The sequence below is a fragment of the Saprolegnia diclina genome (assembly GCF_000281045.1).
Source record: "Saprolegnia diclina VS20 unplaced genomic scaffold supercont1.18, whole genome shotgun sequence".
NCBI classification, from domain to species: domain Eukaryota; phylum Oomycota; class Saprolegniomycetes; order Saprolegniales; family Saprolegniaceae; genus Saprolegnia; species Saprolegnia diclina.
In genome coordinates this window covers 325426-337517 of record NW_008246085.1, presented here as the reverse complement: position 1 = coordinate 337517, position 12092 = coordinate 325426, and the positions used below count along the sequence as shown (strand labels likewise).

General features: G+C 58.8%; 7 protein-coding genes across 7 annotated transcripts in view; 2 read left to right on the top strand and 5 right to left on the bottom strand.

The window, feature by feature from the left end:
• Positions 1 to 113, bottom strand: part of SDRG_06615 (hypothetical protein) — a gene marked incomplete at its 5' end in the record, with an annotated part of 1467 nt that extends 1354 nt beyond the window's left edge. Inside the window, one exon of the mRNA XM_008612405.1 lies at positions 57 to 113. Within this exon, the coding sequence (XP_008610627.1) occupies positions 57 to 113 (57 nt within the window). The remainder of the gene's footprint in view (positions 1 to 56) is intronic.
• Positions 114 to 585: 472 nt separating this feature from the next.
• SDRG_06614 (DNA repair and recombination protein RAD54 and RAD54-like protein) lies at positions 586 to 4313 on the bottom strand. Its single transcript, XM_008612404.1, has 15 exons — positions 3756 to 4313; positions 3635 to 3708; positions 3426 to 3588; positions 3275 to 3378; positions 3110 to 3227; positions 2861 to 3056; positions 2603 to 2814; positions 2444 to 2552; positions 2343 to 2382; positions 2209 to 2289; positions 1863 to 2163; positions 1710 to 1816; positions 1537 to 1664; positions 1393 to 1492; positions 586 to 1344 (listed from the first exon to the last, which is right to left on the bottom strand). The coding sequence occupies exons 1-15, from the start codon at positions 4252 to 4254 to the stop codon at positions 622 to 624; spliced, it is 2955 nt and encodes a 984-aa protein (XP_008610626.1). The 5' UTR covers positions 4255 to 4313; the 3' UTR covers positions 586 to 621.
• Positions 4314 to 5243: 930 nt separating this feature from the next.
• On the bottom strand, positions 5244 to 6101 carry SDRG_06613 (hypothetical protein). Its single transcript, XM_008612403.1, has one exon. It carries the CDS (start codon positions 5864 to 5866, stop codon positions 5309 to 5311), a length of 558 nt encoding a protein of 185 aa, XP_008610625.1. The 5' UTR covers positions 5867 to 6101; the 3' UTR covers positions 5244 to 5308.
• SDRG_06612 (hypothetical protein) lies at positions 5801 to 7862 on the top strand (the record flags this gene model as incomplete). Its single annotated transcript, XM_008612402.1, has 10 exons — positions 5801 to 5808; positions 5855 to 5958; positions 6006 to 6140; positions 6192 to 6292; positions 6340 to 6412; positions 6458 to 6549; positions 6605 to 6809; positions 6861 to 6915; positions 6959 to 7429; positions 7469 to 7862. The coding sequence occupies 10 exons, from the start codon at positions 5801 to 5803 to the stop codon at positions 7860 to 7862; spliced, it is 1638 nt and encodes a 545-aa protein (XP_008610624.1).
• On the bottom strand, positions 7734 to 8956 carry SDRG_06611 (hypothetical protein). Its single transcript, XM_008612401.1, has 6 exons — positions 8636 to 8956; positions 8406 to 8587; positions 8262 to 8358; positions 8146 to 8208; positions 8049 to 8102; positions 7734 to 8002 (listed from the first exon to the last, which is right to left on the bottom strand). The coding sequence occupies exons 1-6, from the start codon at positions 8921 to 8923 to the stop codon at positions 7910 to 7912; spliced, it is 777 nt and encodes a 258-aa protein (XP_008610623.1). The 5' UTR covers positions 8924 to 8956; the 3' UTR covers positions 7734 to 7909.
• Positions 8957 to 9019: 63 nt separating this feature from the next.
• Positions 9020 to 10198, top strand: SDRG_06610 (hypothetical protein; the record flags this gene model as incomplete). Its single annotated transcript, XM_008612400.1, has 1 exon — positions 9020 to 10198. One exon carries the CDS (start codon positions 9020 to 9022, stop codon positions 10196 to 10198), a length of 1179 nt encoding a protein of 392 aa, XP_008610622.1.
• Positions 10199 to 10874: 676 nt separating this feature from the next.
• SDRG_06609 (hypothetical protein) lies at positions 10875 to 11835 on the bottom strand. Its single transcript, XM_008612399.1, has one exon. It carries the CDS (start codon positions 11729 to 11731, stop codon positions 11024 to 11026), a length of 708 nt encoding a protein of 235 aa, XP_008610621.1. The 5' UTR covers positions 11732 to 11835; the 3' UTR covers positions 10875 to 11023.
• Between the last annotated feature and the right edge of the window lie 257 nt (positions 11836 to 12092).

Below are 12092 nucleotides of genomic sequence, written 5' to 3'. Positions count from 1 at the left end.
TTCGCGCGGGCTTGCATGAGGTCGATGTTGCGCTGGAGGCGGTCGTCGTCGATGACAACGGCAGGCGTCTCGATCCAGCTCGTCATGCTGGTGCTAGTGTTGGGGCTCGTCATGGGAAATCAGGATCTGACCGCAGTCCAAGCGACGATGGAGTGTACGTTGAACTTGGTGCCAAATTGCCATTTGGTTACCTGGAGCAATCACGTACCTTGACGAGAGCGTCGGACTGCACCGCGCATCGAGATCTGGTTGCCTCATCTTCTTGCATATCCCAGCTCTGCCTTTAGCGAGCTAGGATGATTCCGTGTCATGTTGCGCAACGTGTGTTCTTGGGTCACACACGCAACGTTGTTGAGCATTGTCCGCTTGGCACTCGATCATGTCTGCCTACTTTGGCGCGTCGGACGGAGTGGTGCAGACTTTACAACATTGCGATCTAAGCTTGGGCGCTAAACGCTACTCAGTATGGCAAAGGGCTCGGGTGTGGGTGTCGAAATATGACTGCTAGTATGTGCACCCTGCCATGCTCAGATCTCCTCCTCTGACAGGTTCGATGGATCCTGGTTGGTTAGCTTCTATCTCACCCAGTTGACAAAGCAAAGATTGATCGATGGTGGCTTCTTAGTAGTCTTCGACTTGGAGCGACGCAGCAGCCGACTGCTTGGCGCGGCGCGGTGGCGCCATGCCGCAGCCTTCGCACCACTCGGACGTCATCGCGTTGTGCAACGTGCAGCGCGGACAGGCCCACATGGGGATTTCACCTTCCTCAAGCCCGTCGTCCGATTCGGGAATGCACGACAGCGTCGACTTTGGCGGCGACCACCAGCCAGACGGCTCTTGTGCCGACGATGTTCGGGCTGGCGCAGGAGTCTCCGCCACATCATTTTCATCGCCGTCGTCGTCATCGTCGTCGTCATCTGGCGTCTGTGCGATGTCGGCGTCACCGTCGCTGTCGTCCGAGAGCACCTTGCGTGATTTTTTTGGCTGTGGTCGATCCGCTTGCCGCACAGCGGCCGCGTCTGGAAGCGACGTGAGGAATTGGACCTCGTCGTCGCTGCCGCTTTCCGTGCTGTCGCCTTTCTCATCGTCGTCGTCGTCATCATCGTCGACAATGACAACGTCATCCTCGCTAAGACTCGACTGGCGCTTGCGCTTGGATGTTGCGGGCACGTCCATGTCGAATTCGACCTCGTCGTCGTCTTCCGTGTCGCTCGACGCGGCAGCAAGTTTGGCGGCGGCTTTGAGCAAATTTTCTTCGTCGATCGCTTGCTTCTTTTCTCGATCGCGCTGCTCTTGGGCTTGAAAGAGGTCCCAGTCGACGCGGCAGCTAAAGACAAAGCTGACCTACATCCATAGATCAGATCCGAAATTATGTTTTGCGAGGCACTGTACGAGGTCCGAGCCGGCTTGGGCGGCGCGCATAATGTCGTCGGCGACGGTCTCGTACGAGTAGTGGTGGTTCCAGTTGTTCAAGTCTTCTTCGGCGGGCATGCTACACACGCATTTCGATCGTCAGCATTGGCAGGGTGTACGTACTCGATTTGCGGGCGCGTCAATAGCTTCTTGTTCTCTTCGAGGAGCAACTCGTCCGCGTTCGGGCACCGGCGGCACTTGAGTTGGTCGTGCGTGTCCGAGTCGGTGTGTTCCATAAAGACAAAGAGTTTCTACATCACGTTAGGCAATGCACAAGAAAGGAAGACAAATCCAACCTTGAGATCCTTGGTAGAGAGCGAGTTGACCTCTTCCTTGTCGTCGACGATGCTTTGGAGCCCTTCTTTGGAGAGCTGGCGCTGAAAGATCTTTTCCTCGAGCGTGCCTACGCTTGCGCATGAGGCGTAGCGTCTCGGAGACGTGCGTCTGACCCGTCGCGACGAAGCGGTAGATAAAGCACTGCTTCTTTTGCCCCTCGCGCCAAATACGCGCTGCCGCTTGCTTGTCCGTTGCGGGGTTCCAATCCGGGTCAAAGAGCACCAGACGGTTGGCGCCAATCAAATTCAAGCCGCAGCCGCCAGCTTTGCTCGAGAGAAGGAACGCAAACGAGTTGGTCTTGGGGTCATTGAAGACATCGACGAGCTTCTTGCGCTTCGAGGCGGATGTCGACCCGTCCAGGCGCACGGCAGGAAGACCGCGCTCCCGACAGAGCGCCGTGACGACATCCAGCGTCTATGAAATCTTTTTGGTTAGGAGGCGCAGACGCCAAGTCCGTACCTGGGTGTAGTTGGACACGATGACGATGCGATCGGTCGTCTTCTTACGCATCTCATGCATGAGCTTGTCGAGCACTTGAAACTAATGCAATCGACGTGTCATTTCTCATTTGAAACGATTGGGCAGTCGCGTACCTTGCCCGACCACTCGGGATGACACGACCGATGTCGATGGCTACGCAAAGCAACGTTGCATCACATGTGCTTTAGCAAAAAAACATGTTGTTGGTCCGTACTCGTCGGGCGGCAGGAACGCAGCACACTCTTCAAAACCAGGCGCGATCGTCGTCTTGCCGTTGCTCATGTCGATGATCAAATTTGGGTGATTGCAAAGCTTCTTGAGTGCTACGAGCGCGCAATGCGTCGAGCCCTCTGTGTTGACACAAAGCGTGTACCCGTGATGGACGGCAGAATGCGCGAGCTCTTCTTGGTCATCATCGCATGGAACGCATTCGAGTGCAAAAAATGCGAGTACATGTTGCGCTGCACGTGCGATAGGTTGCAGCACACCACTTGGGTAAGCTTGGGCGGCAAGTGCTTGGCGTTGAGCGCGTTCGTGCGGCGCAAGATGAACTGGTTGACGATCTCACACATTTCGCCCGAGCATCTGCACGAGGCCATAAGCACCGCAGTGGCCATCGTTGGTCACGTACCGTTGCGCCCATTCGCGCTCGCCTTGGGTGCAATCCGGCTCGCGGCCGACCAAGATCGGCCCCAGAAAGCGCCGACGAAACTCGCGCGGATCGCCAAGGACGTTGGGGTTGGTAAAGTCGACCATCGCGTAAAACTCTTCGAGATCGTTCTGCATCGGCGTCCCCGAGAGCAAAATACGGCGCTTGCACGGCAGGGCTACGCAGCGATAGTTTGCAAAGCGAGTTTCTAGAAGAGCACGAACTTGGTACCGTTGAGAGCTTGGTTGATCTGCGAGTTGGCATTCTTGAGCCGGTGCGCTTCGTCGCAAATGAGGAGCTCGCACGCTTGGGGCTCGTTGACAAACTTCTCGGCATGCATTCGGAACGTCTAGATCACGGTTGAAGCTCCTAAATGAGCGCGATATGGTGACATACCTCGTACGAGATGATGAGGACTTTGGCGGCCATGCTCTTGTTGGCTCGCTTGCTGCCGTTGATGAACGACATGATGCCACTAATGACGTTCTCGCGCCCAGATTCTAGTCATTGCTGCTAAGTTGAGAATGGTGGAGGAGGCGTCAAGCACCAAAGAGGGCAACGGTCTTGATGCGACCTTGCAGCCACTTGATGATCTCGTCATCCCAGTTCTTGACGAGCGACGTCGGGCACACGACAATCGCGCGGTTGATCGTCGGGATCGTCGGTCCTTGCATGCTCGTGCACAAGAGCGTGTACATGATCGTAATGCTCTAAAGCACGCATCTGCGGAACGCACTGCCGACAAGCCCATCATACCTGCAGCGTCTTCCCGAGACCCATGTCGTCGGCCAAGATGCAGCCATTGCCCTCAAAGCCGCGAATGCCCGAGACTACATACTGTCTATGAGAGTCAAAGAATCGCACCATGGGAACGCACCGCAGTCAAACATGAACTGGACGCCCTCGCGCTGATGCGGTCGGAGCCACTTGCCAATGACCATCGGGACAACGACCTGGACCTCTTGGTCGTCGACCATGCCGGTCCAGAGCACGACGGGCTCTGGTGGCTTCTCGTCGGCAGCCTTGGGCGCTTCGTCCACAGCCGCTGGCGCCGCGTCCAGGACGTCGTCCATGACCACGTCGACTTCGGGAAGCTTCTTGAACGGCGCGATGGGCATCGAACCGAAGCGGCGGCGCGACCCGAGGGTCTTGGTCGCGAGGAGTCGGTCGCTCTCGGACGTCCGGATGCTCTCGCAGGGCGACTTGAACGGCTTGTAGAGCGCTTCGAGGTCCCGCGCCGGGTTGACGAAGGAGAGGAAGGGCAGGTTCTTGATGACCATGCCCCCGGACTCGTACCCGTCGGGCTGCCGGCCATCTTGCTTCCCCGGCGGCTTGAACTGCGCCGGCCCCCGCGCCCGGGGCTTCATGCGTAGCATCGTCTTCGTGCTGCTTCGAGCCCGCGAAACCCAACCGTGGAGTTTCGCGCCGAAGTTCCGCCCCAACTTCGAACGTGAGTGTTGGTGGCCAATCGTGAGTGCGTGTCACCGCTTGGATCCAACATTGCCATGACAACCAACTACTCGAAGCGCCCGCATCGATGACATTGCTTTATCCGTGTCCATGTATTGTACGGCTCTGACGAAGTACATGCGTAGCACTTTGCTGCGAGATGCCTTGTCGCGGTGATGGCGGCGACCGTCGCGCGAGGTAGCGCCGGGCAAGGCCTTGGAGCTTGCAGGCCATCGCGTTCGCCCACAGCATGTCTGTCTCGTACGAGGCAAGGTGGACGCGGAGCTGCGCGATGCGCCGATCACAGCTGACGCAAACCGCGTGTAGGCGGTTCTCCTTGTGCGCCAGGTACCACACCTGGATCTGCCGGGCCGCGCGATGCTGTCGCCGTCGAATGAGAGCCTCGCTCGCCATCAAGGCGGCAAGCGTGAGGTTTCGCGCCTCAGCCTTGAGTACAATAGCGACCGCATGTCGCGTTGGCCGCGGCAGATGAGACTGAGCACGTGGCACCGGCTTGGACGAACGCCAGCGTCGGTAAGCGTGTTGAATCCAGCGTGCGGCGACGTTTTCTCGGACGCGGTAGAGTTTTACGGCCCCAAGAACATGGCGAAGCGCAGCAATACGCTGCCAACAACGAGCCGCAGTCCACGGCGTCGCGGTTTGCTTGAACGAGCGGTGTACAGAGCAGCTGACTGCGCGAGGCGACCTTGGTCGAAGGGCTTCAACGCCACGCTCCAAGGCGAGACACCATACAGTTGGTGCGGGCTCGGGTTCACGACAGGCATCGACTTCGTGCGCATCAATCGCGTAGAGGGGCGAAGGCGCGCCATAGTTGGCACCACACGTAGCGAGTTCTTTGGCCAAGATACCTGTAGGCCGTGGCGCTGCCGCCTCCATTCGCCTGGTCTAGCGCGAGCTAAAAATAATCGAATTGCAGAAAAGAAAGGCGACATGAGGAGAGTCGCTATTGTCTCCTTGTAGCTAGTTGGGATCGACGTGTGGCTCGGCCATCGGTGTGTCTGGGCGAGATGTCTGGACGAGGAAGACGTCGGCGTCCACGTCCGGGGACGAGAGGCAGTGCACGGTCTTGCGCAAGAGCACGTGGCGTTGCTGTGGTACCGGCGTGTACTCGTAGATGGCGCCTTGCTGGTACTTGGCTGCTAACGCTAGCACAGCCTCTCGGGTCGAGGCCACCGCGCCGGTATCTTCGACGGGGCAGGCGACCACGAAACCGGGCTCACGCCAGTTCTCTGAGAAGCCAAAGAAAGGCGCGACCCAGAAGCCAGGCGCCAAAGGCAGCGACCGAATGTCGGTGATCAGCGCCTTGTGCGTGCGGTCGTTGTCGTCGTCCGACGCGCGAAGGCCCATGGGGTTCCACGCCATGATGGCAAAGAGGTGCGAGGCCAAGACCGAATCCGGGTACTCCATGGCGCCTTCGCTGGGCGCACCTGGGCGGTTGTAGATGACGCCAGCATGGCCAGGTACGCCCATCCACGCATCGTAGGACGCCGCCCATGCAGCATGCAGTGCGCTTTCCATTGTTCGTCGCTGGATTCGAAAATGCTGTCGTTCGTCGCACCCATCCGAGACCAGCCGGCGGATTGGCGTTGCCAACGACGCTGCCCTCACTGGTATACCATGCTACCGTGCTGCTAGGGCGGTGCTAGGATGACTCTAGGATGTTCCTTTACATCATCGCAGGCGCATGTGAGACCGCAGGAAGAGCGTCAGCGCCGGCTTTGTCGCGGCCGCGAGTTGCGTGCATCAAGCCGTGGGCCGAAACGTCATTATTCCCTCGATACAAGCACGCGGGGTATCCGGATAGCTTGTGTGGTGGTTTGGATCAATATACAACTTTGTATAGCGCCGACACGTCGCAACGAAGGAGGCGTCATGAGCGTCCTGGACCCGTCGAAGGACAAGCTGGCCTACTTCAAGGACAACATACAGACGGCAGAGGACCAGGTTCGCCTGCCGCCATGGGGCGGGGCTCATGCGCCTCCTCTGCGTAGGAAGAGTTTGATGCGAGCCAATACTACTACAACCGGCAGGACGGGTTCTTCAAGCAGAGCCCAGGCATGGGAGGTACGCCTCGGAAACGCAAGCGGCGCAAACTCAGTCATGCAATAGGTGACCCGAGCCAAGTGGGCTTGCAGATGGGTATGCAGCCGGGCGTCTACCCTGGCTACAGCAGCGGCGCGGCCCAGCCGCAAATGGCGTCGGTACACCCTTCTTTCACCCTCCATGGCGCGAGCGTGGGCGTTGACGACAGCGTAGTTTCTAGCGGCGACGTCGACGGGCATCGGTATGGGCTCCATGGGCATGGCCGGTATGGGCATGGGCGGCATGGCTGGCATGGGCATGGGCAGCGCCGTAAGAAGCGTACCACCGACGACGCCGACATCGTCGGGTTTGATGGACACCTACCTGACATCGCGCATCGCCGAGCCGGCTGCGACCCCCATCACGATGGCCACCAAAGGTACACTGCCCATGTCACCTACGATCCGATGCATGACGTGGCTGCCTCTAGTGCGGACCTTCGAAAAGACACCCGACATGTCGGAGTTTCCGGCTCTGACGGCGCGGTAGGTCGCGCTGCGTGCATTGCGTCCTCAACCTCCTGCGTAGGAGTAGCTCGGTCGATGAAAATTCGCCCGCGTTCCGGCAAAATTCGGAATTTGTGATCCAAAAAGAGGACTTTCCGGCTCTCTCGTCGTTTGGCGCCGAGGGCCGACCGACCGAGAAGGCGGCGAACCAAGGCATGTCGTCGTCCAACGACGCGATGCTGCAGCGCACGAGCCAGCCGTCGACAAGCAGCACGTCGTCGATTGGGTCGCGCTCCGGCACGCACGTGAACGCGACCTTTGCCAACGTCGGTGGGTTCCAATCGGCCACCAATCTCGCGGTCAACTCGTTCCCGCCGCTGCATGCGAACGACGCCAAGCCGCATCCGTCGTCGCGGCCGACGTCGTCGTCGGAAGAAACCTCGCGCTTTGGCCTCCTCGGGATGCTGCACGTCATACGCTCGACCGACCCGGAGCGCAACGTCGCGCAGGGCTGTGACCTCACGTCGCTGGGGCTCAACCTCAACTCGGCCGAGTACGCCTCATCGTTCTGTCGCATCTAATGGGTGCGTAGACCGCTGCATCCAACGTTTGCCTCGCCGTGGTCCGACACGCCGTGTACAAAGGAGCCGCAGTACACGCTGCCACTGTGCTACTACAACCAGCCGCCCGTGCTCAAGACGTCGCACCTCTCCAAGTTTCAACTCGAGACGCTCTTCTACGTCTTTTACTCGATGCCCAAGGACGTTGTGCAAGCGTACGCGGCCCAAGAGCTCTACCTGCGCGAGTGGCGCTACCACATGGACCTCAAGCTCTGGTTCAAGCGACAGCAGAGCGAGGCGCTGCAGTACATATACTTTGACATCAACACGTGGGAGCGACGTCTCTTTGGCGGCAACCCGAACGCGGTCAGCGCCGGCTTTATGACGGACGACGACGTCCGAGTCAAGTTTACCCCGACGCCGTAGGCTAGAATCTGACGCGTAGCTCCTTGAAGACATTAGACGAACGCTGTTTAGTAATGCGACGATGACGTGTTCAACGACCGTAGAAGCTGCTCCTTCTCAACCCACACCGCGCGCTCGGTTGCATACGCCTTGTCCATCATCTAGCCAGCCGTCATGCTACCATCTCTGTGAAGCCAGGGGTCGTACCCGCATTTCGAAGCGCACGTCGGCGAGGTCGGTCTCGAGGGCGGCCACAGTGACCTACTCACGACTCATTCTTCTTGCATTCGGCGCGTTCACGTACAAGGAGCGCGGCCTTGGCAGTCGACTCGGCTTCGAGTTGCACCTTGAGCTGCCCTACGTGGCGCTGCAACCAACGACATAGATATACATTTCGGATGAGGAAAGCGAGGCGCGTACGTCTTTGGCCGCGACCTTGAGGTTGTGCTTGGCGTGCAGCTGCTGCTTTTGTTGATTGGCGAGCGCCTCGCTCGCTTTGAGGCGCTTCTTGAGCTCCCTACGAGGCCGCCATCATTGTATGATATGGAATGTGTGGGAGCGTACGCATTTTCGCGCTGGAGCTGGCTCACAACGAGCTGCATTTCAGCGCGGACGCGCGTGACGTCGATCTGCGAGTACGCCCTCTCGACGACCGTCTTGCCTGGTGCGCCGTTTGGTCGACGGCCTGGCACGAGCCGCGCACCGGCGCTGCGAGGAGCCAACTCGTCACACTGCTCGATCGACTCCTATGGAATAGGATACATATAAAGCGCGAGCAGAAGTACATGGGCTACAGGTGACGACGTGGATGAGCCAGTGTGTGCTGGGTCGTCGTTGTCGGCAAGGGCATAAAAGTCGAGGTCGTTGATCTCGCCGAGCGACGGCGGACCCCGGGGCGCAGACTCGGTCGGCAGCTCGAGGCCCACAAGCTTGAGCGCAAATGCCTCCGTCTCGGCCTCCAGCCAAAGCGCGTCGAGCGGCTGCGGCTCCAAGGACCGCCGGTACATGGTTCGTCGCCCTTTCCCGCAACGGTTTTGACGTTGGCGTAACCCCCATCTTGGTCTTAGCGGGTGTACCGCCATGATGCTGCTAGCGCGCTGCCACGTCACCGTCCCCCACACCACTCACTTTTGAATTTTCAATCGACTGCAACAAATCAACTCCAACTCGAACGACTCATGCACCTGCGCTACCTGCTTCTCCTCTCGGGTGCGACGTTTGGCCTCGCCTGCTCCAGTCTCGGCGATGCGTCGAGCCCCATGAACCACACGCTGTCTCAGCTACCGTTCATGAACGCGACATCGCTCGGGCTCTCTACAAGCTACGCCACGTGCATCGGGTCCACCGACATCAAGGCGCTCTCGAGCGGGCTGCTTGGCGCCGCGACGGCCGAGCCCGCATGTCTACGTGCGATCTCCGACCTCATGCCGCTCTTCTCGGATTGGTCGTCGGCTCCATCGCACCCGAAACCGAGCCGATTCACCAACAACACATTGTCCCATGACAGCTTCAGCGACAAGAACGAGAGTAGCCGCCGCGACGATACCATTCACCATCATCCAATGGTTGACGCGCTCAACTTTACAAACGCCAAGGCGCAGACGCTCTGCGCAATGCTCGTCAACGTCGTCCCGTGCCTCGAAAAAGCCATCATGCCCTTCGTGCTCCAGACGATCAACGCCGGCGGCTGCTGCACGGCTGCACTCAATGACGTGGCAGCGCAGTTTGGCGCGTCAGCCGACGTCGTCGTTGCGACGCTCGTGCGGGATCTGACCAACGTATTTTGCTCGACGCAGTCGCCCGGTTTCTTTAGCCAAGGCAACCAGACGTGCGCCTACTCCTTTGCTCAGAGCGCGCTGCATGCAGCGGCGCCTCTCCATCGCCTTTTCAAGGCGGGCGTGCAATTACCGACGAACGAGGCGTGCAGCGCGCTTGTCGCCAACGATGTGTTCCAGCTGACGCAGTCGCGTGCGATGACGCCTCTCTTCACAGCGCCGTACGTGCCTTCGACGTGCGTACAGCCGATCGATGCGCTCCTTAGCGGAGTCGCGCGCTGGCCTTGGATCCAAACCTCGAGCATGTGGTCGAAGGTGCTTGGCGCCGGTAGCTGCCTTCCCAACCCCGCAAACGCGTCCGAGTGCTTCCATCTCCCGAGCGGGTTTGCGAGCACGTGCACGTACACGACGAAGCTAGAGTTCTTCACGGAGGCGTTGGGGCCGATGACGACGATGGCTCCGATGACGCCCGCGCCGACGAACGCGACCAAGACCGCGGTGCAGCAGGGTTCGTCGTCCGGCGGAAAGACGGTGTCGTCCGTCGCGCTCATCATTCTCTCGATTCTCTACTACTACGTTTAAACTCGAATTGCATATGTACTTATATAAGGTTTGATGCGTTGCAGGGGATAAGCAGTGATTTTCAGGCGATGAGAACTGATATTGACACTTTGGTTTTCACGATCCAAAGCGATACTCGCGTGCTGATTGGCCAAACGTGGACCTATCGCAGGCGCGGATTGCGTATCTTTTCTTGGGCGTGACTCGCTCGACCGAAACTAGACGACCAGAACACACTCTTCGGCAGAGCAGAATGGTAAGAGATGGAAAGCTCTCAACGCGTTGGTGCAGGTGGCTCTGGTTGCCTGCGAACTACTAGTCCGAGCACCCACCTGGTCATATCGACGCAGCGACCGCTCCGCTATGCGCACGGCGTCGCTCGGTGATGAGCATCGGACTTGCACAAGTGCATGCATCCGCAACTCGCTTTCGACTGCACACCCAAGGTGTTGGGTGAGGACCTTGGGACTAGACCAACGCGGTCGAGAAGCAGTCGTATGAGTCCACGTGAAGTCGCTTGACAAGATGTTGCCTTCAACGCCATCGGACCCAATCGGTTGCCACGACCGCTGCCGGCTCGGCGACCCGCCAATGCGATTGGTCGGCAGTTGACCTATCGCGTGCGCGGATCGCGTATCCATGTCAAATTTGGGAGCGATCTTGGAGGTAGATGGGAACGATTGCCATGGAGACAGACTTGGCGGAAGTAAGGGAAGTCACTATATTGTTGAGAGTTTAACTAAATAATATCCACCTCCAAAACATAGCACGCGGAATCAAGGCGCGCTCGATAGATATGCAGCAACACGAAGGCACTTTAGCAGAACGGATAGGACGGCGCAACGTTTACTCGTCGTCGTCTTCCTCTTCTTCTTCTTCTTCCTCGACTTCCTCGACTTCCTCGACTTCTTCGACTTCATCCTCCTCTTCCTCGTCGTCGTGGGCCGTGAGCGACAGCTTGTACGCCGCCATCTTCTCACCGTACTTTTCCTTGGCCTCGGCGGCCAGCTTGTTGTACTTGGTACGCTTCTTCTCAGGGAGCGCGCGCCACATCTCGGCCAGCAAGCTCGCAATCTCAGTGATCTTCTTTCCCGGGTGCTGCTCGCGCGTCGCGGGACGGTGCTCGTCGCAAAAGTAAAAGTACGCCGAGAGCGCGCGCTTGGGCGCGTTCGGGTCCTTCTTTTTCCGCGTGCCCTTGACCTTGCCGCCCTGGTTCTCGTACGCCGGGTCCGGGAGGTAGTCTTCCTTCTCGCGGAGGTAGCGCGCCTTGTCGTCCTCGGCCTTGGCCGTGAACTTCTTCTTGTCGTTGTCGGTCAAAGCTGCCCACCGGCGGCCAATCTCAGACGAGATTTGGAGGAACGTAAGCTCGGGCATCTCTTCCTTGACGATCTCGCGGATGTACGACGAGAAGAACATGAAGGCCGTGAGCGCGCGCTTCGGGGCGTTCGGGTCCTTCTTCTTGCGGGGCTTACGCGTGCTTGTGGAGGCGGCGACGGCCGAGGCCTTGGCCTTGCTCGACTCCTTCCGGGGCTTGGCGGCAGCTGCACGACCCATGGCTTCTGCTGTGCTGTGGGTCTGGATTTGGAAAATGACCTCCGAGCTTGAAGGCTCCACATACAAACACCAAGTCAAATTGAACTGCGGTTTGAATGTCGAGCTTGAAACAGCCCAAGCTTCAAAAACAGGCCTCCATACAAAGATCAAGAGAGAGGATTGGAGCTTCTTCAAGCCGGGCGGCGTTGCGCCAATCAGATGCGACGCTGGCGTGCGTGATGGCCTCTCATTGGTGGAATACGGTCGCAAAAGGAAGTGAGCTTGAGAGGTATGGGGAAAAAAACGATCGAACTCGCCACTTTAAGCTCGGGCATACAAAAACCAAGGTCTTTGGGCTCGAACGAGTGCGCTTGCTACAGGG

Excerpts from the sequence above, each read along its gene's own strand:
- SDRG_06611 (XM_008612401.1), bottom strand. The coding sequence starts at position 8,923 with ATGGCGGTACACCCGCTAAGACCAAGATGGGGGTTACGCCAACGTCAA. Across the intron at positions 8,588-8,635 it reads GCTCATCCACGTCGTCACCT|GAGTCGATCGAGCAGTGTGA; the intron begins GTAGCCCATGTA and ends CCTATTCCATAG. Across the intron at positions 8,003-8,048 it reads ACGTGCGCTTCGAAATGCGG|ATGATGGACAAGGCGTATGC; the intron begins GTACGACCCCTG and ends ACGGCTGGCTAG.
- SDRG_06613 (XM_008612403.1), bottom strand. The coding sequence starts at position 5,866 with ATGGAAAGCGCACTGCATGCTGCATGGGCGGCGTCCTACGATGCGTGG.
- SDRG_06614 (XM_008612404.1), bottom strand. The coding sequence starts at position 4,254 with ATGCTACGCATGAAGCCCCGGGCGCGGGGGCCGGCGCAGTTCAAGCCG. Across the intron at positions 2,290-2,342 it reads ATCCCGAGTGGTCGGGCAAG|TTTCAAGTGCTCGACAAGCT; the intron begins GTACGCGACTGC and ends CGATTGCATTAG. Across the intron at positions 2,164-2,208 it reads TCGTGTCCAACTACACCCAG|ACGCTGGATGTCGTCACGGC; the intron begins GTACGGACTTGG and ends AAGATTTCATAG.
- SDRG_06609 (XM_008612399.1), bottom strand. The coding sequence starts at position 11,731 with ATGGGTCGTGCAGCTGCCGCCAAGCCCCGGAAGGAGTCGAGCAAGGCC.